The 26,197-nt window shown below is 45.4% G+C and overlaps 1 protein-coding gene and 1 long non-coding RNA gene across 6 annotated transcripts; one reads left to right on the top strand and one right to left on the bottom strand.

Moving 5' to 3' along the window:
* LOC143216081 (uncharacterized) lies at positions 1-26,197 on the bottom strand. Of its 5 annotated transcripts, none has more exons than XM_076438843.1 (7): positions 25,327-26,197; positions 23,477-23,805; positions 22,886-23,220; positions 21,627-22,171; positions 18,222-18,544; positions 13,871-14,185; positions 1-5,297 (listed from the first exon to the last, which is right to left on the bottom strand). In XM_076438843.1, exons 3-7 carry the CDS (start codon positions 23,056-23,058, stop codon positions 4,833-4,835), a joined length of 1,821 nt encoding a protein of 606 aa, XP_076294958.1. In that variant the 5' UTR covers positions 23,059-23,220; positions 23,477-23,805; positions 25,327-26,197; the 3' UTR covers positions 1-4,832. The 5 variants fall into 5 exon arrangements, with proteins under 5 accessions (XP_076294958.1, XP_076294956.1, XP_076294960.1 ...); XM_076438841.1 differs by having other exon boundaries at positions 25,734-26,197; XM_076438845.1 differs by having other exon boundaries at positions 22,886-23,209; positions 25,734-26,197.
* LOC143216089 (uncharacterized) lies at positions 1,995-21,582 on the top strand. The gene is made up of 3 exons (XR_013010511.1): positions 1,995-4,045; positions 4,279-15,603; positions 18,132-21,582. It is a non-coding gene; the product is annotated as an uncharacterized LOC143216089 (long non-coding RNA).

Genomic DNA, 26,197 nt, shown 5'->3' with positions numbered 1-26,197 from the left:
ACCCGAGAACGCTTGTTACGGTACTTGAACCTCATTCCTCCCCCTCGCCCTCTCGCGATTCCTCCGGTTGTCGTTCCCCAAGAAAGAATCGCAGTCGGATCGTTGGCAAGATGCTATCTCGAAGACAGCCGCGACGGCACCGCTAATTAACCGTCTGCGTGCCACTTGCATTCTTTATCAAATGCTCTCTCTCTAGGTCCACGCAGTCGCTCGCGTTATTATTCAGACAGATTTTATTATCCCGCCGGTTCTCCTTGGCTCGATAATTGCCACTTTTCCGACGTACACTACCGTCCATAAGTCACTGGACACTTATTCAAATTTCGATACAGACGATTGTTTGTTATTACAGAACCTATATTATTATGAAATAAAAATGGTGCTTACTAATTTTTTCTAATGTATTGAACATGTTGAAAATATTCAATCCCATCTTTGCATTATCGAGAAACGGGAAGGCGGCATCCCGCACCCTTGTAATCCTCGAAAGGAGAATACCCCCTTAATGACAACGCGTAACTCGTTATCCGCTCGTTAAGAAGGATCGCGTGCTCGTGTTAATTGCCGACTTCCGGTTCTTTCTGCCCCGGAAAACCGGTTTTCCAACGCGTAGTTAGGAAAGAGGTCATTTATTCCGGTTACGACTCGGATTTACATGGTCGAGCCTACTCAGAGACTCGACGGTTTTCCGAAAATTCGCAGCGTTGGATTCTAAACGCTGTAGCATATTAGTTAAATGAGTGGACTCCTTTTTCTAGGATTGTAAGTTGACAGTAAGTTGGTAATACAAAAATGGGGATCTCCAGTAGTCAGAAACGCTGGATAAAAGATCGATCTAGGGCGCTATCGCCCTCAAAATTCCTATTTTTTTCGTAGCTATTTTCATAGCTGCATGCTGTCGAATAATGGAAATTACGCGTTGTAAACGAACAAATAGGACTTTTGAGGGCGGTAGCGGCCTAGATCGATCTTTTATCTAGCGTTTTTGGCTACTGAAAAACCCCGCTTTGTATTATCGAGAAATAACAACGCGAATCCAGCACCATTGCAGTCAGTGGCGCGTTACCCTATGGACAACTTGGGCAAATGCCCGGGGCCCCAAGCAAAAGGGGGCCCCGAACATAAACCAAGATCCAAATTCTACGTTTTTCTCATAAAGTTATTTAGTTGGGGTTAGGGGCCCCGAAATTCCACTTTGCCCAAGGCCCCAACTAGTTATAATGCGCTACTGCATGCAATCCTGGAAACGAGTCTACCGCCTTAAACAATCCAGAAGATTTAGCACCGCACGACAGTGGTAGCTACAAAACGCGCTCGAAAAATCGATTTTAGAAAGATCGTTCCTGGAGGAAAAAATTGCTGTAGCCTCTCGAATACGTACTCTACAAGATCCAATTACATTCACAGAACCAATTCTACGCATTCTCTCCTACAGGAAATTCCTAAGTACGGGAATATAGTGGTGCACGGAGAGAGGTGAGGGTATGTAGCGTTGAGAGCGTGCGTGTTTATACATATAGTGAAACGGATAGCAACGAGGAACAAACAAGTTGCTTGTCCTTTAGAATACATACTCATTGAGTTGTACAAATTTATTCAGGGCAAAATATTTATTTTTACATATTTGAATCTTATTGGGAAAAAATACCGCAGTAAAACGTACACCTGCAGTAATAGGTATATTTACCCTATATACGTATTACCCTACATATATTTACTCTTTACTTTGTCGGACTCAAAATTTGTGCCTTTCTCCTATAAGTATGATGTATTTGGTATGTAATCCAGCAGATTTGTACCCGGGGCGGCTGTACATCGATGTTTCGATCTTGTAGGATCAATGGTTCAGGAGTTATGCTTGCTTCAAGTTGTGCATTTGTTAATGTTTTTGACAGGTAAGGGCGCCGCCATATTGGTTCGTAGTGTCGCGCGCCGCTTACCGAACAGAGCCGCTACGTGGTAGTTGGTTGGTGATTAGGTCGGGGGGTGGGGACGGCAAGTTAAGCAGTTCGCGGTTGTCACTACAAACCAATACGGCGGCGCCCTTACCTGTCCTGAAAAACACTGCAGATTGCTCAACTTTAAGCAAGTGTAACTCCTGAACCATTGATTCTAGAGGATCGAAACACAACAGTACAAATCTACTGGATTACGTACCAAATACATTATAATTTGTAGGAGAAAGGCATAAATTTTGTGTTTGTGAACAGTCGCATTTAATTACGTTGGTTCGACCTTCTGTCCTCGATCTTCACCGCTCCACTACTATAACCGTACCGTAAAGATGGTCGCGTGTTTTTGGCTCGCACGCGGGCGTAACTATCCGAGCGAAGACGACACGAGAGACGACAACGAGAGGCCAATTAGGTAAGATTGACCCTGATCGTTCGCCGTGGAGTCCAAGCAACCGTTCGAGTATATTATACAACGAATAGCTATCCGGCGAGAACGAAGCAACCGGTTTGAACCGAGGGGATATACATGTAGGCTGCGAGGTAGTTTGCCTCGTGAAGGGTTCGCGGATCGTTCAATTCAAGGAGTGCGAACGCTTCGGCCAGGCTCGTGAAAAACAATGAAGTGGATCTGGAAGGACTGCGGCGTTCGGGGAAGACTGGATTTCGCAGGTTCCAGCCCCCGCGGGATGGGGATCGGGCGAGGCACGTGCCGAGAATCCGAGACGAGTTTTATCGGATGCTCCCGATGCGACGCGAGGCAATGTATCGATATTCTCGAAGCATCTGCGGCCACACGTCGAATACAAAAGTTCCGCGATTCGTCCGCGATGTCGCGGAAAAGTTGGCTCGTGGCCGTTGGGAGGCATCTGTTGCGGAAAAAGTTGCCGCGGAAGTTTTCGGTTCGCTGGGACCGACTTGGCTTCGCGGGACCGGCGCGCGGCGAATCTGGGACAAAGTGACGCGATTCGAAGATATTACGCAAACGTTTTACAAATCATCGTCGCGGGACAGCGTCGCCTTGAACCGCAATTCAGTTTAACGATCGGTTTCGAACTGGGAATCGAAGCGAGTTGAACTGGACGAGACCTCCTTCTGCTCTGCGCGATTTCTTATTTCGTTCGCGTAGCTCTAATCTCGCTCTGTAAGGATCCTCGGCGTCCTCGAACACCTCGGATAGCTCGTCGGGACGGTTTTAAAGAATCTCATCACGCCAGCCCGACGCTAAAACCCTATCTCGCGACGGTAAAGAGTGCGACGCGTTTCTGTTACATAAGCCGGAGTATAAATGTAATTCCGGTTCCCCTTGGGAAATTCAAGACAGCGACGAGGCACGCGTGGAAATCGGACCAGCCATTGGCGTAGCCGTCGCGTGTTCTCCATACACGATCCTCCCGTACGTTATTGTTACCGTTGATCGTAAAAATCCAGAAGAGTTAGTCAAATTAACCTTATAGATTCGAACAGATCATGCTCTGCATCCCGTTGCCAACATGACTTAGACAGCATGGATCGAAACTGGATGTTTGACGCGCGTTTCGTCGACTCAGGTCTTTGCGAACTTCCGGATTGATTACAGGTATCGTTATCGTAGTGATGCGATGGAAACTTAATCGCGTTTCTGCGAACGTCACGAAGTTACTATAGCCTGTCCAACTAGACGAGGAAGTGGAGCACCAGTGTGCGTCCGTTAGTATCTGAGATGAGTAACTTTGTTTACGTTTACTTCCTTGTCTCGTTGGACGAGCAGCGAGCGGTGCTGAATTGATTCTAGGCCCCGCCTGTTAGTTGATTTCCTGGTATGTAGGGGTTCATAGGTGGTGGACAGCATCGCGGACGGCTTGGGCTCATTCTTACGCTTGTGCGTGCCGATATCTTATTGTTAGACCATATACGTATAGACATATACATGTACACTTATAGATCCGGCATAGGTATAGATATATCTCATGCCCACAACTGACGTCACAAGATAATTCAAAATTATGGATAGCGATATAAAAGCGAGGTATACTTAAAAGTATCTTTGTGCATTATTTCGTAAACATTTGGAAAAATGGTGCAAACCGTGATTCAAATATATCTTTTCACAGGTAAGTACTTTATACTTACTATTCATTTCTACTTTACTCTAATTATTAAATTTTTATGTAGATATTGATAATATGAAATCTGTATTTATATATTAAGTACTTTATACTTAATATCGCATATATATTGTTCTTACTATTCTTTTTTTATTTAAATAAAATAAGTTGTGAGCAAATAAATACAGATTTCAGTAAAGTGGAAATGAACGAGTAATAAAATAAAATATATATTACAGTTACAGTTTCCAGAGACATTTATACAGAATGAGATACGGCGACGATTCTCCTTTCTTCTGTCGACTTGTCAACAGACTATAGCACTTTGCCCACAATCGTCATCTGGTAGACGATGTAATCGTGGAACAAGGCATGTTATCTGATGCCGGGTCTACAAGTATACATATGTATATGTATATTGTCTAAGGTGCCGATGTACCGAAGCGCGCCGGTGTACAGCGGGTTGCCGTTGACAGACGCGGCGTCCAAACAACGAAACGTTTCTTGGATATTTTTCATTCGGTGAGTTTCAAGAGCATTAATGTTGTCGTCCACTTAACAGCCTCGCCCAAAAACGACTCCGGATCAACGTCGACGCGCGTTTAGTTCAAATGTGGATGCATCCACCTATCCGTAACAGGACAACATCGATACTCGTCTTTCTTCTCTCTTCCTCATTTAGATAGAAATGACTACATTGACGTTGATGTGGAGTCGTTCGTGTGCGGTGCTGTTAAGTGGGCGACAGCCTTTAGTCTTCAACGTAACGGGCCGAGGCTCGGTGTATCTGAGGTTAAGACGTGAGGACGATCGCGCGATGGAGACAAGGCCCCTGGCAGCCTTCCCGGAGTCCAGGCCACAGGACCGTTTTGATCCTGGTGCCATTAGAGTTTGGGGAGGCGTGGTGCCTGACGTGAACCTCTCGCCTAAACTCCAGAGCCTGCGCGACGTCGAGAACCAACGGTGTAGAGCGTGCTAGGCAGGCCCAGGCCAAACTGGAGCACGCCGTGGCATATCTCTTGACCTCGTCGCATCTCCGCAGACACGGAAAGTCGTACAGCGTCCTCTCCAGCTGGCTGACCACCTGTTCCGCGACCTCCCGGGAACCGGTTCTCGCGCCGGAAGTGGCCAGCTGCCGTTTCACACATTCCTCCAAGCCCGGCGTCACCGTTTGCGCCGCGGTCCCGCTGCCATTCAGAATCTTGACCGCCTCCGCGTATCTCGACGTCTGGATCATGCCCGCTAGTCGCCACGAGAGCTGACAAACAAAGAAACATTGGTATTGTAGAATTCGTTCGTTTAAGCTGGTGGACTCGTTTCTAGGATCGCAAGGTTGCGGGATGCGTCTTCTCATTTCTCGATAATCCGCAAAGATACGGGTTTCCAGTAGTCAAAAGCGCTGGATGAAAGACCAATCTAGGCCGCAATCGCCCTCGAAATTTCTATTCTTACGTTTACAACTTGCATTATTCGGCAGCATGTAGTTGTCGCAGCTATATGAAAATAGCAACATGCGCAGCTCTATGCTTCCGAATAATGCAAACTACCCCTCGTAAACCTAAAAATAGGAGTTTTCAGGGTGGTCGCTGCCTAGATTGCTCTTTTATCTAGCGCTTTTCACTACTGAAAGACTCCATCTTTGCAATCCTTGCAATCCTGGAAGAACGAGTCTACTCCCTCAATTTGGGAGGGGAGGAATATAGGTGAATATGCAGGTCCCTTTTTGTACAACGGGGTCAGCAAAAGGGAGGATCGCGCATCGCGAGCGCCGATCGATCTCAAATTCGTTCTTCGCCGTTCTCCCGCGAGACTTCGCCGCCGATCAACTTCAGATTTAGGATTTAGGCCACCGGAGACAAGCTCGTGGGACAGAGGAATATGGGGCAGGCGGGGTTATTCGAGACGCGGGATATCTTTTTCCTTTCTCTTGGCTTCGCGAACGAAAAGTTAACCCCGAAGAGAAGAGGGCGAGAGAGCGACTCGGCGCCCACGATCCGCTTTCATAATCCCATGATTTATTCACGAACGGAAAATGGATTTCGCTTTGACGCACGGTTTTTACGGTATCGCCTCGCTCGGATCTCGTACTTTGAAACGCGACACGCCGAACAGAACGAATCTCGAGGACTTGCCGACGGATCCGAGCCAGCGCGGGAGCGCGCCTAATACGATCGCGCGATTTTCTCTCGGATTAAAACAATCCCCCATGAAAATCGCCCCTCGCCAACGTTTTCGCGACAAGCTCCGCGTTCGATTAACAGGCTAATGCCAGCCCGCGGGCGGTTTTTTACGCGATGCTCCACTGGAATGCGATTATACTCGGCGCCAGGACGCGTCGCGCGTTGTTCGCACAGACACGTCCCGTTAACCGCAACACCCCCGCGTCTGTTAAATTATATTTGCGAACAAAGCGGCCGAGCCACGCTGGAAATCCAGTTTGGAAACCATCGTGCGATCCCCGCGCGTTTCCGTTAGCCGGAAAGCGAAGCTTAGAGACGTTCCAGGATGCTCGGCAAGTCGACTCGCTGCTGCCCGAATTCGACTTCCGCTCTTCAGCTCGAAACCGCGTGGGGTTTCTATGTCTTCTCCCACGTGCGATAAGACTTTCAATTTCCTGCACGCTGTACGGGATCGGTCAAGGCTTCTTGATAAGGGACTCGATAAATCTCGAACGCTATCAAAAGGCTCCCGGTAAATTAGAGAAAGAGACTTTGCGGTTTTGAGGCGAAATAGCGCGATAGAGTACCGCAATAGAATCTTGCGGTGTACCGGCACCCTTCGTCCTCCTAATTTTCCGAGTGGATTTTATGCAGTTATAATATTGTGATCTTGTATGAAGATCCGCGATATACAGTCCGAACGTGGTCCAGAGTACATCCCCTAAAAATCTAGCGTCTCACACCCTTTGTCCGTTCCTCCTAATTTTCCGAGAGGATTTTATGCATATATAATATTCTGATTTTGTATAAAGATCCGCGATATACAGTCCGGAACGTGGTCTAGAGCACATCCCCTATATATCCAGCTTTCGACAGCATCCTCGTAATTTTCCGAGTGGATTCTACGCAGTTATAATATTCTGATTTTGCGTGAAGATCCGCGATATACAGTCTGAATGTAGTCTCGAGTACATCCCCTAAAAATCCAGCGTCCGACACCCATCGTCCGTTCCTTCTAATTTCTGGGTGGAATTTATGCGTTTATAATATTTTGTTTTGCATGAAGATCCGCGATATACAGTCCGAATGTGGTTTAGGGTACATCCCCTAAAAAGCTAGTGTTCTCCACCCTTCGTCTTCCTAATTTTCCGAGAGGATTTTATGCATATATAATATTCTGATTTTGTATGAAGATCCGCGATATACAGTCCGGAACGTGGTCTAGAGCACATCCCCTATATATCCAGCTTTCGACAGCATCCTCGTAATTTTCCGAGTGGATTCTATGCCGTTATAATATTCTGATTTTGCGTGAAGATCCGCGATATACAGTCTGAATGTAGTCTCGAGTACATCCCCTAAAAATCCAGCATCCGACACCCATTGTCCGTTCCGTCTAATTTCTGGGTGGAATTTATGCGTTTATAATATTTTGTTTTGCATGAAGATCCGCGATATACAGTCCGAATGTGGTTTAGGGTACATCCCCTAAAAAGCTAGTGTTCTCCACCCTTCGTCTTCCTAATTTTCCGAGAGGATGTTACGCATATATAATATTTTGATTTTGTATGAAGACCTGCCATAGAGTACTTTAATAGAATCTTGCAATATATAATCTGAATATGGCCAAGAGTACATCCTCTAAAAATCTGGCGTCTCACACCCTTTCTCCTCCTACTTTTCCGAGTGGATTTTATGCACTTGTAATATTTTGATTTTGCATGAAGATCCGCGATAGAGGACCGTGATAGAATCTTGCGATTTAAAGACCGAATGTGGTCAACAGTACATCCCCTAAAAATCTAGCGTCTCACACCCTTTGTCCGTTCCTCCTAATTTTCCGAGAGGATTTTGTGCATATATAATATTCTGATTTTGCATGAAGATCCGCGATGGAGAACCGTAATAGAATCTTGCGATATACAGTCTGAATGTGGGCTAGAGTACATCCCCTAAAAATCCAGAGCTTCCGTCACCCTTTCCTCCGTTCTTCCTATTTTTTCAAGAGGATTTTATGCATTTATAATACTTTGATTTTGCATGTAGATCCCCGGTAGAGTACTGCAATAGAATCTTGCGATACACCTACAGTCCGGATGTCGTTTAGAACACATCCCCTAAAAGTCCAGCGTCCGACACTCATCGTCCGTTCCTTCTAATTTTCCGGGTGGATTTTATGCGTTTATAATATTTTGATATTGTATAAGGATCCATGATATCTTAATGAAGAGCGTGATCCAAATGTGATTCAGAGTACATCCCCTAAAAATCTAGTGTTCCCCACCCTTCGTCTTCCTAATTTTCCGAGTGAATTTTACGCAAATATAATATTTTGATTTTGAATATGGTCAAGAGTACATCCCCTAAAAATCTAGCTTCCGACACCCTTCACCTGTTCATGCTAATTTTCCGAGTGGTTGTAACTGGACATTGAATTTTATGCATTTATAACATTTTGCATGGAGATCCGGTGTCCAGTCGTAGCAAATCCGCCGGGGCCAGAGCAGTGCCCCGTAGGGCAATCGGTGATCGTATGTGCCAGAATTTCGTCGTCGATTCGCTGGTGGTACACGGTTGATCCCGTGGTTGGTCGTCGGTGCACGCGTACAGGCGAAGATTATTTTTGCCACCACTACCACCACACGCACCTTGTCTCCCGTCCGATCGATCGACCATTAACGTCAAAGCCGTCGCGAGAGGGGTGTCGAGGGGGCAGGCACTTTTGCGATCGAGTGTACCCGGCAAGCGGCAAGTGGCAGAGGCGCTAGTCCGTCAGCCTGAGGCTATTACTTTGCATACATACAGGCCATACTAGCTGTTGGCTTTCCACACATCGGCCTGCCCGGGAAATCGATGAACTAAAATAAATACCCACGACGACGAAAGCGACTCCGTCGTCTCTCCGTCTTTCCTCGTCCGTTCCGTTTCGTCCCGTTTATCCGCGGTCGGTTCTAACCACCGTACACTCGAATCTTTTTCACGGGCCGCTGCACAGTGGTCCAGGAGCCTACTTAATTCTTCGACTTTCAAATCGCCGCGATATTTTCTTTTCTCTGACCTCGAGTAATTATAGTCACCGAATTCGTAATGAAACGGACTATCATTGTAGACGTTCAAAATGGGTGGTTCATTTTTAAAAAATGAAGGTGACCTTGAACAACAAAAACTTTCTGGTGTCGTATGAGCCCCATTTTACCATTCAACTTTGTCCTCGATACATTCAATGTATCTTTGAAAACAACAAAGATATTTGAAGTGATAACGTTAAGTGACTCACCCTGTATTATACTAGTATTGTAATGTAACTACGATCCACCAATTCGATCATCTTGAAACTTTCAGATATATTAGACAGGTAGAAGAACCTTGTTATTGAAATTTTTTGGCTGGTGCCACTCAAAGGCTTACAACCCAACCCTTAAAAAAATAAATCTTTTTTCCTACCATTCTTAATTTGCTCACAATTATGAAAGAAATATTTGAAACGCAAGAGGTAATCTATCTATCTATATCATAAGTAACAACTAAGAATAAAAAGATAAAGTTTGCAGTGTTTACCATCGTCTTAAAATTTTGGAGGATTATCTTTCAATCTAAAAGCATTGTTTTGCACACTCGATAGTCCTGCGTCTCGCATCAGAGGGTTAGATAGAACTCGACGCGCTGTATCGGCAGGAAAAGGTATTTTCACATCCGCAACCGTAATCGCGAGAGGATAGGAGGACGATAATGGAGCGAGCAGAGCGTGAAACGAGCTGGCGGACCGGTAACGGTATAGACCGACAACAGTTAGATATATTAGCGAGTCGAGGAGTACACGGGTTCGCGAACTCGCGATTCCCTGGGCCGCCGCCTCGACTCTATTGTGCTCGGTCTCTCGCGATTAACTTGCGAATTAATTAGACGGCGAAAGACGCTACTCGATTCGGTTGGGCGTCTTTGTATCGAACGCTCGGATCGTTTTCGGTTGAACGAAGCCCCCGTCTGGTTGCGTTTCCATGCTTGCCGGTGCGGTGGGACGAGAACGGGGACCGGCGCGGCGCGCGAACAATGCCGGCGAGTTAGTTCGCCGGGTAATTTTCACTTTGCCGAATTCGTCGCTTTTGCGAGCGCCGACGGACTTCACTCGCTCAATTTCGGTCCGCGAAAATTCCCGCTGTCCGCCGGGAAATCGCCCGCTATCCCCCGTCCAAATTATATGTCCTTTTGCCTTGCTCGTCCTTGAATTCTTCTCATCGTATCGAGTTACTCGAAATGCACGGATCAGATTTCGTTGGTTGGCTTTAGCTGGATAGGCAGGGTCCAGCGACTCCCACGCCTTTTTCTATTGATATCGCGTGCAAAACAATGCTTTCGGGTTGAAAGATAATCTCCCAAAATTTCATTTAAGGGTAAGACGAGGATTAACATCCTAAACCTTATCAATTTGTTTCTTGGTTGTTAATTAAGTTATTAAGATGAAAAAAAGCGAAAATACTCCAACATACATCTTGCAGGTTTTTGTTTTTTTTTTCATCTCAATATCATAATTGACAACCGAGGAAAAGATGATAAAGCCCTTAAATGAGGAGTTAGCGATTTAAAATTTTGGGGGGATTATCTTTCAACCTGAAATATCAATAAGAAATGGCGGGGAGGGGGGCGGTGGATCATGTTTATCCTACTAGACCCTTTCTGGGACACTTTCTTCTTGCATTTCCCTTTCTCTCCAGCGTGGAAATTTATTTTCCAATTTGAGCACACGATGTCGTCTCCTATTTCTGGCAGTCAAACCGTTGAAAGGTTGGATCATTGAATTTCACTGGAAAACAAAACCGTGGCGGCCATTTTCCAAATCTCACCTCGGATTACATGAAAATGAACAATTTGGTAAAACGGAGCTCGTGGAAAAACCACTCGAATATTGTGTTCCATGATCAATCCCACGGACTGCACTAAAATCTGGAACCGTGTCAAACGTGTTCGCGTTCCATTTCGTACAGGTAATTAGATCTTGAATATTTCTGTGAATTGGCTTGTTTAGGACCGGACTTTGTGACAATGAAACATAAAACGTTGATAATCTTGCAAGTGCTACAGCCGCCGCGGGAAGTATGTTGACACGTTTCAAAAATGCGTATTTTCTATTTTAAATGAATAATTGAGGAATTAATCGAAAATATATAATAACGATAATATTATATAATATAATAATATAATATAATATATAATAATTACGAATTTTCAGTGCTGTCAACATACTTTCCGCGATCGATAAAAAAGTTCTTCAATTTGTTCTGTCATTGTTATAAACTTTATGTCATCTTTGGTGCTACACATACTAGTTTGTAGTATATTAGATAACATACATAATATATATTTTCGATTGATTCCGAAATTATTGATTTATCATAGAAAATATGCATTCTTGGGACGTGTCAACATACTTTCCGCGGCGACTGTAAGTCGAAAGTAAATAGTAAACTCGGAGGTTATTTAAAGATAAAACATTTAAGGGGCGGCATTTCAGAAGATTTGCATCATACTGAGAAAATGTACCGCACAGTCCTGTCTGCGGCGTACTCGAACGAGTAAAATTCGAAGCGTGTACCACGGGAATTTATTATGCGGGGCCGAGGTTTTTGGCACGTTCGTAGAGGGATGGCCGTCCGTTCGTTAGCTTTGGCCGGATATCACCGGGGTATTCTCTCTGTGTCATCTTTCAGCGGAATATTTGAACCGTGAACGGCTTATCTGGAAACGGGATCCTCCCCGGAAATACCGCGGATCCACGCGTAATTCGAATGGCTAAGCGAGGATTTTCTTCCGGACGGATTTTCCCGAGGAAATTTCGCCGTCGATTTTCACCGAGAGCAGGTGACAAAAACCAGAGAGCTTTCTCGGAACGAACGCGACACCGCTCCAATGTTTCGGTACACCGTCTCTCTTTTACGCAGAAATTCGTCGCGGGACAAAAGCCCGGAGTGGAACGCGTGTTTCGCTAACAATCCGCGTAAACTCGACGAATTGCCGGGAAAAATAGAGAAAGCGGGATCGACGACGACACACCTCGACGTTGTCGTCGTCGTCGCGACGAGTGACAGCGGGCTGCAACACGCGCCTGCAATCAATTCCAGTAAAATCAGTTTAATGGCCGGCTTTGGTCGAGCGTTGTCTTTTTCGCTTTCCAATTTCCACCGGGCGACTCTTCCGTGGCTGCCGGGAAAAAGAGCGCGAACGAGAGAAAAGCTTGTCGTTCGCTCCTCGATATTTTTACGAGCGAAATTCTTCTTCTCGCGCCTTCCGAAAAAAACGTCGACCATGTAAACTTGAAATGGTGGCTTCTCAAGATAAAAGTCTGCTCTATCGCGTGGTGTAGTTCGATTTTCCGCTGGACCCTTATTTTTTGAGATAAATTCAAAAATATCCGCAAAAATTGGTGCAAAAATGGTGTCTCTCCGTCTTTAATCATAATGTATTAGTATTGGGTATCACTGGATTCAGGAAAGTCTGTAGAATCTATTGCTGTAAAGAACAATTCAATATCTTTTATAATAACATCGCAATATTTGTTCAAAGTTGAAAATATGTCTTTTTTTTAAACTCCATTTTCTCAAAAACTGTACGCCTAGGAGAAAAATTAAGGACAGATTCGGAATCAGCGCGAAAAACTCTATAAGAATCGCATAGTGGGAATCGAAATACAAAAAAAAAGTTGAAATTTGTTGGACCGTGTAATTATAGTTGATAAATATATTTTATTATAATTTATGAAATTTATTAAAATTCGTAGCAACATTAATTATATTAATAAGACGCGTGAGTCGCGGAATACCTTGATTATGATCGTGAAGCAGTTAATGTATTCTACACATTGGAAAGACCAAAATTACTACCGGTAAATATATGCAAATATACCGGTAATCCGATATTTCGGTTTCTATAACGGTTAGGAAGAAATAACCGCAAAATATCGGTATCATACCGGTATTTTACGAACACCGGTATAAGTCCCTGATTACAATAGGAACCGCACAAAGTCTAAATAAAATAAATCTTGTCATTTTTATAAGGGAACATGTATTAGCAGTTACTTTTTTGAGGCTCGGTGGGCTTACCGTTAAACAGGTGATGCGAAATCGCGCGAATGCAGGAGTATGTGTGCAATCAAAATTTCGCGAATTAAATGCGTTCGTCGAAATATTCTTAGCGGATCATCTGATAACACAATGTTCGGATGTTCCTGTTATTTTTACGAGAGTTATCAAGCGTGAATTGTAGCAACGGTTAATCCACCGCGGTTAATCAATGGTCTCTTGAAAATTTAATTAATCCAATTTCGGCTCCGATAGCCTTTGAGAGTTCAACGATAATATCCACCGAATTAACCCGTCTGTATCAATAGCAATTACGATCGCTGAACACCGAATCGCCCGCAGTATCGCGCTTAAATTGATTCTATCGGGATTGCTATTTAAAAAAAATGAGCGATTAAACCTATTTTCCTCCGCCGTTGGACAGCGATCGAGATGCTCGTTAACGAGGTTTATGTTCGTCGCATTAGGTTGTAGTAAAGGTTGCAAAAGTATGTTAATAGGTTGGTTACTCGAAGTAAAGAAGTGGAACAAGTCGGAAACGATCCGGCTAAGGGTTAAGGGCGGATTATTCCAGGCTCGCGCGAAGCGACACTTACCACGACCACGGAGTAGAGGATCTTGGCTTTCAAGTCGGGCGCATCCTTGAGAGGATCCAGCGCGTCCAGCGCATCCAGAGTATGCAGATGAGCCTGACCGTAGAGGGCAGCGTACCTCTCGGCCAGTCTTTCGGCGGTCACGTCGTTACCGGAAGTTGCAACGTTGGAAAAACTCTTCTCGGCCCGGAGAATCTCGCAGCTGATCCTAACTACCGGTTCCGGAGTAGGGCTGCAGCTCTCGTCCGTGTGATAGCCAGCGCTGCTGCTGGATTCTTCCTCGTAGTCGTCCGCCAGATTCTCGTCCAGCTGGAATATCTGGGCGTGAACATTCCGGACGGTTGCAGCGATTCAATCTTTTCTGATCTCGATCAGGAAAGTTCGGTCTACTGCGAACCATTTTCTTTCCAATGAGAAATTAATTGTCTAGTATTGAAAATGATACGCAACGTCTTCCCACCCAGAGACTCTGTAAAACGGCCTACAGACAACACGATTTACGACTAAGGTGTAGGACAACTTGCACGGACCAACGCGATAGATGTTCAATAATGTTCATGGGCTAAAAAATCAAAGTCGATTAATATCACTTTAATCTTTAGATCAAATGGTCCCCAAACTCGCTGTTGGCAATTTACGAAACATTCAGGGGGTAGACTCCTTTTTCCAGGATTGAAAGGGATTCGCGTTCTCGTTTCTCGATAATACAAAAATGGGACTTTTCAGTAGTCAAAAACACTAGATAAAAGATCGATCTAGGACAGTGTTGCGGATAGATGCGGATCGCGCGTATAGAACAGGGGAGAGAGAGGCAACGGGGTTGCCAAAACCATAACCATGATTCGCTATAGAGGCTCCTCTTCACCTCTCCTCCCACCGTTCTGACTCTTCGGGCACAGCTGATTACCCGAAGAGTCAGTTGCTCTTCAAACTCCCGCTTAGCTTGAGCGGTTACCATTTTTCTATTAAAACTATAGCTTCGCTTGAGCTATATACTTTATACTCCCGCTTTGCTTGAGCGGTTAATTGTTGCATAACGCTATAGCTTTGCTTGAGCTAAAAAGGCGCTCCTGACAAATCAAAGAAAGGGTCTTGCGCTTCTCGGCCTTCTTTCTGTGCTTTCTTAATCAAAAACTTTAATTCAATCTTGTTTCCCTTGCGTTCTCTTATAGTTAAGTGGTGTCGGGTTCTTTAGTTCAATAAGTTAGATTCTTAAGTTTTTAAATAAAGTGGACGTACTGACTTGTGCTTTAAACACTAAACTAGCCGTGCTAGTGCTGTTAATTTTCACATCCTTCCACGATCCTACTATTCCTTTACAGACAGTGTTTCCCAAAGTATGGTACGCATACCCCTGAGGGTACAGGTAGAGTTTGGAGAGTGTACGCACCGATTCTAGTGCAACAACACAGTACAAAGGGTGTACACGCCTACTACATATACTTAATACCGATTGTTCTTAACGGGAAACTTTGGGAAACACTGATCTTGGGCGCTCTCTTCCCTCAAAAGTAGCTATTTTCATGGCTACGTGCTGCCGAATACTGCAAATTACGCCTCGTAAACGAAGAAATAGCACTTTTGAGGGAAATAGCGCCCTAGATCGATCCTTTATCTAGCGTTTTTGACTACGGAAAAACCCCGTGTTTGTATTACTGAGAAACGAGAACGCTAATCCCGCACCTTCGCAATCCTGGAGAAAGGAGTCTGCCCCCTGAAAAGGAGAATATTTAAAGGTAAGTAACAAGGACGTACTACTAATACTTGTAAATATCCGCCCATAAACGGTTAACCCTTTCCACTCGAATGGTGACTCTGGGGCGCCCGTCGAAATTGCCATATATTATTTGAAACAGTTCTAAAATTATTCAATTCTTCTGTATTCTAGTAATTGCTAAAAATCCAAATGTATGAGAAAACAGGTTCAATTTCATGTGAATAGTATGAAAAAGATTACATACAATAAGAATCTGCTAGATTGAAAGATATGTCTTGATTTCGGAATTCAAATTGCTACGAGTCCAACGGGGGTTAAACCTGTTGTATGTCTAACCGCGTCGATCCACAAACTGTACAGCCGCGTTGCAAACGTTGCAATTGCCTTTCAGACGGTTGAAACAATATAATTTGTACGATTTGAGGTACGACAAATTGCACCGTCTGCGGGCCGTTTAAATCGTAGAGATCATAAAAGCTTATGGGGGAGATACGATGAAATATTAGAAGACTTTACGAGGAGAGGAATGCCTGTGTTCGGCTCGATGCACGAATAATCTTTACAAGGAGCGTTCGGTGTGTTCGATTGGACGTTCCCCGTCAGAGATAGCGCCGTTTCTCTTTCGGAAACGGAGAAGGAGTGCAGTTATGGGCGATAGAGCGAACGTTTAAATCAAGTGGAAACGTGGTATCGCGTCGCGAGTACGTCGAATAGATTCGGTGGGAGCGGCTTAAATCCGTTCTCACGGCTTTCGAAATTCGTGGAATCGGGGATCGGGGAAGCGGCAGTTGTTAATGTCTTCTTCGAATCCGGCGATTTACGAGTCGAGGAAGAGAAGAGAGTGAGAGGAAGAGGAGGCTCGACATATCGATCGACGGGTTCGTTTCCACTGGTTCGAACGAGTAAAAGTGGTTCCCTCTGTAAAACCTGATTAATTACGAAGACGCGAGCCCGCGGCGCTGTCGAATCAACGCCGCGTTTAATCAACAATCGTTGGGGCCGACCTCGTTTCTTCCCCGGTTTCCTTTTTCTATTCTCGGGGAGCGGTATTAAAGCGTTTCCACGGTCGGGGAGGGAAAGTTTCGCGGCTCTCGGCCGCCGGGAACAGGAATCGAATCTTCCGCTCGTTCGGCCCGGAATCGACTGGAACAAACTTCTCGGAATTTCTCGCGACGTGCTGGTCCCTCGAGGATTTTCCGCTTCGAGAACGAAAGACGATGGAATTCGCTGCACCGCACCGCTCTGCGCCGCGCCGAATGGAAACGACAGTCGCGATTGAAAAACGTCCGGGATCCCGGTAGCGTATGAACGGGAAAGAAAACGTTCGCTCACCTCCCGACCGGACATCTGCGGGATAATTAATCGACGGGGCGAATCAGGGCGGACCACCCCGACCCCCGCCCGCGCGCAATTTCATACAGCATCGATGGCTCCGGGAACGTCCGTTCGAATTTCCGTCGGAATATTTATTAATTGGAAACGCCGCGCGTCGGGCGCAGACCAGCGATTACGCGCGTGCGGTCATTTCGATCGCCGAGCCGGACAGAACCCGGCCGCAAATTGTTCTATCAAAATTTTAAACGCGCGTACGATCCTGCGACAAAACCGCGGAGCCGAGCGCAACAATTTCGAACAATTTGCACGGGCGCGAGCGACGAGCCGACAACCAAAAGCCTTCGCTTTCGATCGATAACCCTCCGATTACCAACTGGCGATACACCGCGGACCCCATTCTAAGGTCCCCCGCTGACTGACACCGATTTAAACCGTTCGTGAACGCCGTCGCACAGTGGTCCGGGAGCCCGTTTTTGTGGCCAGAATTCAACTTTACATTATTAAGAGTAATGTTCATTAGTAATTCGTATTATTTGACAGCGTAATTTGCATTATTCGGGAGCATACAGCTGCGCATGCAGCTATTTTCATAAAGCTGCGACCGTATAATGCAAATTACACCACGTAAACGTAAAAATAGGTCTTTCGAGGGCGATAGCTAGCGCGTTTGCCTAGTGAAAACCCCCATCTTTGCATTATCGGGAATTGCAATCCTAGAAACGAGTCTTGCGATAGTTTCGGCCACAAAAAGCGAGCTCCCGGAGACCCAATGTGCATCGGTCATACACGGCTGACACGATTCTTCATTCAGCAATGCAACAGCGCGACTGCCGGAAGATTAATGGGCATATGATTAATGGACAGTGGATTCGATGCATTTACCAGAAAAATGAGTAGCTGTGAGTTAAGAAATATCGAAACAATTTAATTTAAAATAAATTCCAGTTTGTTCGTGTTCGATTTCACCCGTCCACCGGAGGTTTGAAATAATTGTTCCGCAAAATTGGCCACGCATATTGTTATTTCAATTTTACACGACCGGAATTTTTCAGAAGCGTCGCGTTAAATTAAACCCGGAATTCAACTCGAATGCTCGGTCGAATATCGTGGTTGCACGCGGCAGAGGATGCATGAGGGTCAGTGATCCAAGGGTTAACGGGCCCGACGGTTCTCGGTCGCTTAATCAATTTCACGTTACGACTGTTGTTCCAGATGCCACGGATTCTCGATTGGCACTGACTGGTTTCGACGTGAGACAACGAAGCGACGCGAGAGATCGATATTCCGTGTCGAACGTGTTACCTGCGGGTTGGTGTCCTGCGTCATCATCAGCTGCACTGCGAGCTCGCAACCCCTGGAGAACTGCAACAGCCTGGCAGCCAGCGGCGGGTTCTTGGTGTCCCCGGCGAGCGTCGAATTCCTCAAGGCCGTCCATTGTCTGAGAGCCTCCTTGTCCTGCTCGACCCTGCGCTTCAGCTCCGACAAGAGACTTTCTAAGCAGCTCGGATCGCCGACTTTCTCCAGCGTGTTCAGCAGGCTCTGATTATCGATCAGCCGTTGCTGGATCTCGCTGTACTTGAGCGAAAGTTGCCGCTGATGGGAGGCCGCCTGCACGCCGTGATCCGCTGCGAAACAAAGCAGAAGCGAAGGTTACTTCGCTTTCGTACGTGGTCACGCGCCGATCCGTAGAAATCGGCAATTTCCGCTTGTCCGATTGATTCGCGATAATTTCGTCCACCCGAACCGGAGCAGCCACTCCTCTCTCTCTCTCTCTCTCTCTCTCTCTCTCTCTCTCTCTCCTCTTTTAATACGCCGAACGTCGACAGAGCCTCGTCCAATTATCCCGCAATTCGCCGAGCAAATCAATCGAGAATCGCGACAAATCCGTAGTCGGTAATCATTCGGCAATCAACTCGAATAAACGCGAGCCTCGTTGATACTCGTTTCTACGAGCAATCGGTCGCCCACGCGCGAGCTTCTCGCTAGTCCTACGCCATTGGATAGACAGCTGTGCTCGAGGATTGCCGTTCGACAGGCGCGTCACCCAATCTATACTAACTTTTTCAACTCTCTGCTCTAGCAGGCTTTAATGGGACGTGTTAATTTATTTGCTATTTACGGAAGTAATTACTAGACTGCGGATCTTCGTGCGAAATCAATATTGCGATTGAAATTTGGACATTGTAAGTGTATAATAATACAATGTCAGGAGATCTACGAAGAGTTAACAGCACGGAAAGCTTTATTTTCGACTAGCGCGAAAATGTGTGACGCCTGTTGAACACGCGGCAGCGCACAGTGATCGATTCCTCGATTCTAGGTGGACAAAATGGTAAATTTGATCAACTTCAGATATCTTCGCTGCCGTTCTATTTTGTTCACGAACATTAATTTATTCGATATATAACGTAATATTTCCATTGTACGTGGTTATTACGACGGTAATACGGTGCTAAAGATTTGCCTGTGCGAAATACTATAAATAAGCTAATTCTTCTTCATCGTATAACTTGTTTGTTTGTTGTTTAAATTATTATCTAAAAAATGGAGCGTGTTTGCGAAGGTAAGTATTTCATTTTTACATATCGGTATAATTTCATTTTGCCGTGTAAATCATATACAACAGGTTAACTAATAATATTATTTAAGAAGAGGTCAAATAGTATAACTTAGTTTTCCCGGACTCGGCCGGACTTGGTTCTTTGATACTTTTGAAGAATACTTATTTCAAAACAATGACACTAAATATCGTTCACCCGTTTTGGCCCGTTAGTCATTTATACAATTTTTTAGAAAAGACATGGAGTATGCCACTATTTCATGTGGTATTAAAATTGACGATAGAAAGTTTACAGAATATGCACTTCAGACTGCGAGAATTACATATGACAATTATAATTTAGAATAATTTAGAATATCCACCTTTGCGTGTGTGTGTCATGCACACTCATTATTATAATTCTGTAATTTTGTATTATATTTTTGTAGAACTTCATCTAATTTTTAAATATGAGTCAAGATTAATTCTTTCCATTTTGTGTATCGTTTATTCACGTATTTAAACAAAAACTATAAAATATTTAATTTATGTTATTTTCACAAACGTTACAATCAATTGTTATATTTGTCCATTTTAAATAAATGATATAATCCGTTTAAATTCATGTAGTTTTTATACACTTGTCATGATTTCTGCGAAATAAAGCGTTATTACTACAAGAGAACACAAAAATTTGAATTTTGTCCACCTAGAATCGAGGAATCGATCACTGTGCAGCGGTTCGGAAGCAGGTCAGTCGAGCCGTGTTTTCCGCGTAAATCCGCCGCAACGCGCGCGTCGTGATTCGTCGCCAGAAACGTAACTTGTCCGCTGCAGCCGCGTTAAAATCCGATACTTCACGGTTCCGGCGACCTTAGCGCGATGTCGGCCGTCGACCGTGACGTCGGGGAACAAGCTTAACATCCTTACGGCGTTAATGGCGCGTGGTACTGCTGTCATCGTCAACAATCCACCGGGATAAACGAGCCGCGTGCGATTCGATTTCACGACGCTTTACCGGCCCGGCGCGTGTCTCGTTCGATCCGTTTGTTTTTCCGTGGCGGATCGCGTTTCTCGCGGTTCGAGAGCGGATTCCAACGATCTCGGTAAGTGGAGCTGCTTCTCGTGGACGACACGAAGAGCCGCGAAGAAGTTCGACGAGACGGGGCGAGACGCGGCGCGATCGCGTGTCATTTCAGACAGGCGGACGACGGTAATCGGATCGGGAACGGCACATCCGATCGAATATCCCGCGACTTTCTCTCGCGTGATCGTCCGCGACGTTTTCGCTTCCCATGGAAATCGGCCGGAGGAGAGACGCGAGGGAAATTCGTGGAATCCCTATTAGGCTGGACACCTTCCGTCAACTTTTCTTCGGAGAAGCAATCACCGAAGCAATCATCGGAAAGTAACTTCGTTTTTCGTGTACCATTTGTTATTACTTAACCTTATTTTACATTGCAAAACCACAGACCAGTGGCAAAATCCTTGCATAAATGGTAAAAAATTGGCTTTAATTTTCCCTTCGAGACAACCAAACGACTTTCCGAACGATCTAATAACTATTGTGGCTGACCGTTTCGACTCGACATTAATTTTTTGTGCATACAAGACAAACAACCCAATGTCATTCTTTGATCATGATTACTCAATAATATTAAACACAGTCAACCTCGAAACATTATCCGATCGTAGAACAGTTTCCGACCAGAGCTTTATCTTCAATTTAATTAATAACAATATAGATTGTCCCGCACACTCCTTAGGCAAATCAATTTCTACGTACCTGAACGTGTTTTGAGAACGAGAGCAGAATTTCAAACAATGAAATCCAAATCCTCATATGGAATAAGAAATCCATTAAATCGCATTATTGCTTGCTCTAACATAGTTTATAACAATATCGATTTTTTTTAATGGCGCGTTACAGGCATTCAAAACAAAATTGCGCAATACTATATGTTAATCATACCTGTATTTGTTTAGTTTCGCACGGTCCATTTTTATGTAAATTTTAGTTAAGACTTAGGTTAAGATTTTATGTCAAGATTTTTTTGTCATATCTTCTTTTTGTTATACCAGTTATACTGTCAAAACTGTACACATTTGTATAAAAGGACCTCGGTCCGTATATAATAATAAAAATAATAATAATAATTTTTGCTCACCTTTGTGCGTCCTGGCGTGCTTCCCGAAGCTCTCGATCTTGTGCACGGCCAGCTTGTAGGCGTCGATCCTGGTCTCGAGGACTTCCTTCAGCGCCACGGGCAGCGGAAGGAGGTTAGACGCGACACCAGTCTCAGGATTGCAAAGTTGCGCGGAGGGTACGAGTCCGTGTCTTCCGAGGCCCTCCACGGCCCTCTCCAACGCTCTTTTCCTGGCGATCAGCGTGTTCCTCGAGTTAGGCGCTAGCCTACCGACCGCTACCAGCAGCTTGCACCAGATCCTCAGACGAAAGTGATCCTGGCTGGTGGAGATCAGGTGCACGATCTTCCATAACACCTGCTCGACACGCAGGATCTTTGCGTCGCCGATATTCAGCTCGACGAGCCTCGCGTACAGTGCTTCCAGCAGGGCCAGACTATGCGGCAACGTTTCGATCAACAGGTCCACAGGAATGTCCGGCAGGGTCGCTTTCAGGGTGTAGTGCGGCAACTTCACGAGGAAACTGGCCGCCTCTCGGTATTGTCTTCCCTCGTACAATCGCAGCAGACTGTTCAAAGGAAACGCGATCACGTTAAGCCGGCTCTGTCCCTCGACAATTCCATGTCTACTCGACCCGACCTCGACACCGTCCACCTCCCATACAATAGTTATAGCTGTACAATAGCTAATCGCTTTTGAGTCGCAACCGACCAGCGATTGGTTCATCCGAGAGAGACTATGCAACGATTGCCCCGCGGGGCACTTCTCAAGCTCTGTGGGAGCAAGTAGCTTTGAGCAACACGAGACCACATCTGCTTAGGCACCGCACATGACAACGCGTGCAACGTGGCCACGCCTACTTGGAATTATCTTCTCAGAGCAGTAGCAAAATAGGGGGCTTTCGGGCCAACTCTGTATATGTAGAGGAAGATGAATCGGTTCGCCGGTCAGGCAGCGAATTAGCCGCAGTTCCTCAACCCGGCTGCCTCGGCCAGACAAATTTCGAGATTCGAACATCGTTCGGCCGGCTAGCCTCGGTTCAACGAACACTATCAGCCGTGATATCGCAAACGCGAAACAACCTGTCGACTATGCGCATACCTGAGCAGGTATTGAATAGCCGATTACGCGTCTCGTAATTCATCCGTTCGACCGGCGAACGGTTTGCGAGAAGGGGGAGTGGATCGATCAAGCGATTCGAAGCGATTCGACGCGATTGATCGTGGAGTGTTCAGAGAGAGAACAGGAGAAGAAGAAGAAGAAGAAGATAAGAGAGACGTACCTTCTGAGTGCCATCCGTGGGTTGGAGCCCTCGTCCTCCGACAAGCCGATTTGCCCGACCTGGAATTGGGAGCCAGGACCCCAAACCAACCTCTGGATAGGGTTCCTCGGTCGTTCAGGCCTGATCCTCTCGCAGGAGTTCAGCCCAGCTGGCGGCACGGTTCGTCTGCTCATCTTGGCTCTCTTCTACTTATTCCCGTATCTGTTCCTATCTCCGCCTGGGACTACGGGACCACACCGGGATACCGGAATCACCCTCGCAGGACGATATCTCTCCCTCGACTCCGGCTCCGACTATTCAATTCATCCGCGCGAGCCGATGTTCCTATAAAATAGCTGAAATTCGTGAACATGAAATTTCATTAATTGTCCTGCGACTTTAAATGTCGCGCACTCGATTGTGCGATAAATGCCAAAATCCGCAGCTCAGTAATTAATTATAATTAGACTGCGGATGTTTATGTGATTTTACATTTTTGTAGGTAGATTTGAAGGAAGTGGAATCAAATAGAATCTTGTGTTCAGTGGTAGTAGCCTTTGTAGATCTGGAATAAATAATTTCACAAGGATTTCATTCAACATTTTGTCTTACCTCCGTGGAGGTTCTATGTCTGTTCGGTTCGTTGGAGTCGCGATCCGTCTCACATGCTCGATTCGATCTGCTCCGAATGCTCCTTTTCCTCCTTATTTTCTAATCTCGCTTCCGATCGTAGCGCGAACCGCTCGCTCAACGAGGCAACCGATGAATCATCTCCGAAAAGCAGTTCTCTTTCCTCGGATGAATTCGCTTCCTGTCTCTTTCTCCTTCTCTTTCCCTCCAGCTGCGCGAGAGGTCGATCCTCTCGCGATGAAACTCGGGCTGGCCTATAGCCTCGGGCCCCGGGCCCGATCGGCCCACTTCTTCTTCTCTGCGAGATGGACCTGAGAACAGAACAATTCGGGTAAGCCCTTTCCTTCTTTCTCTCGCCTCGCACGGTGGTCCTGCGACGGACAAATTATTGCATTAACATTCTCTCTGTGTGTATGGGGTGGAAATGCACCCCAGGCTGACAAAAACGGAAATAAAATGTTAACAAATGGAAAATTCCGAAAAATTTTCTAGGAATGCTGTCTGTGATATCTCTCAAATTTTTTAAATAGGGTAAAGGTATTTACCAGTCACCGTGCCCCACCCTGTTATCGAACACAAACAAACTTTTCAGAAATTAATCAAAATAACACATAAAGTACCTAGTATTACTTTATTTTGAAACTAAAATTGATGTTTCCCCTTCGTATATAAATCAAAAGTGTTACAATAATTTTTGTTTCAGATATAGAGAACATTAGGTGAAAACCTTATTCCCCGAGACAAAGCAATCTTTCGTTTCCGATTATAGAAAATGCTAAGAAACTGTGATACACCGGAGGATAATGAAATAATGATTTTATAGTTTCGCTTTAATAAGATAATTAAGAGAAGAGTGACATTTTTACTTGGCTTCTGTATCTTCGAATCAATGCAAACATATTTTATTTTGCATGAAGATCCGCAGTCTAGTTATGAGTGATCGAAATGAACTTCGTCCATCAATAACTGTTATGAGCGATGGAAATAAATTTTTTCTCGTTGATAACTGTTATAAGTAGACCGCGGATCTTTATGCAAAATAAAAATTGCTTGCACCAATTGCAAGTGACTGGAGCCGCATAAACAGTTTATTCTTACTTTAACAATTTTAACAAGCCGAGGAAAATAGATTTGAACTCTTAAATCATTGTAATATTTCTACTGTTTTAAATTGTACCCACTCATTATTCCCATAAATGCATAAAATCCGCAGTCTAGCTAGAAGTGATCGAAATGAATTTCTCTGAACGATAACATTTACCAACAAGAGAAAAAATTTTCGCTTGCTTGTAATCCTTATTCGTAACCAATACGATTTTAGTCGATGAAATACTTCTCACTTCTACTTCTCTTATGGTTCCCGATTAGAATAGCAGTGCACAGAGAGAAGGTTAATTAAACAGGACAACGAATCTGTTCGACAGGCTTGAAAAGAGGGAAGAGGCTTCTTCGAGTACTAAAAACTTGCGACGAAAGGAACTTTCGTTGTTCGAGTAAATTCTGATGTTAATCGCAACAACGCTCGGTCCCGTCGAAACGCTTCGGCTCACAGTTCGGTGCTCGGCGGCTTTCCGACGCGAATGCGGAGGATTTTCCGCGTGGCAAGGCTCCGACGCGTCAGGATTTCGACGGGTTCAGACTCGACTCGGAGAGACGCGTAGAATAAACACCGGGTCGAGGAACTTCCATCGCTACCGGGAACTGGCAGATGCAACTAATCACGACCTGGATTCCCCGATAACGTTTCGACGCTTCCCCGGGCCGGATGCGATCGCAGCGCGACATTAAATTCAATTTATCGGCCGGAAAACGCATCGACGAGCACAATGTACCATGGAAACCCGTGTCACTCGGTTCACCTGCCTCGGAGGGTCGATCCTGTCGCGGAACGCCGATCGAGATTAAGTGCCAACTTATTGCGTCCGAACGTGCCGAAATTTATCTACGGTTGCGCACGAGATTTTATTTCGATGACGAACGAGTATGGATGTCGAGTTAATCCCTAATATTATCATTAATAGAAAGAACTTCTCCCAAAATCTATTCACACTCGAAGTTACGTTGAACTTTGGGACGAAATGATTGTTATCCGGCCGACCGATCAACGAGAAACACAAAGCACATTCGACGGTCCTGGAGTATAATGATTCCACCACTGCGGGACGTTCGAATAATCTTTAAAACGCGTTTGTTGTCCTTTCCGAAGCGGAAATTCAGATCGGAGTCCAGTGGAACGTACTGTCGACGCACCAGACGAAGATCGTGTATCGATGATGATCGAAAGTAGTAGAGGTATCGATCACCGGTGCACCAGCCACGGTCACAATTCCTGGATCGCGTTTCAGCCCTCGACTTTCGGATAAGGGGCGAAGGAAAACAGAGCACTCGAATTTTCACGAGAATATCGCGGCTAAGCTGGCCCGTGGAGACGCGCGGCGAATACCCGTGGATGTGGATACGAGAGAGATTTTTCGGCGGCCGTGAATCCCGGCTGATCCGACATGTCTGCGAGACGCGCGAACAACGAAATCCTTGCTCTCTCGGCTCTCCTGGCTCTCTCGGCCAACGGGAACACGAGACAGGCCCCTCTGAGCCACGTCCGGATGGAGGTGGAACAGAAGGAATCGCGCGGATGACTCTCACGAGAGACCGGCCCGTAAAGACGAAAAGTGCGATCGCGATTTATAAGCGCGGACATCCTGC

The sequence above is a fragment of the Lasioglossum baleicum genome, chromosome 15, assembly GCF_051020765.1.
Source record: "Lasioglossum baleicum chromosome 15, iyLasBale1, whole genome shotgun sequence".
NCBI classification, from domain to species: Eukaryota; Metazoa; Arthropoda; class Insecta; order Hymenoptera; family Halictidae; genus Lasioglossum; species Lasioglossum baleicum.
The sequence above is the reverse complement of the archived record's forward strand: the minus strand, read 5'-3'. Positions and strand labels throughout refer to the sequence as shown.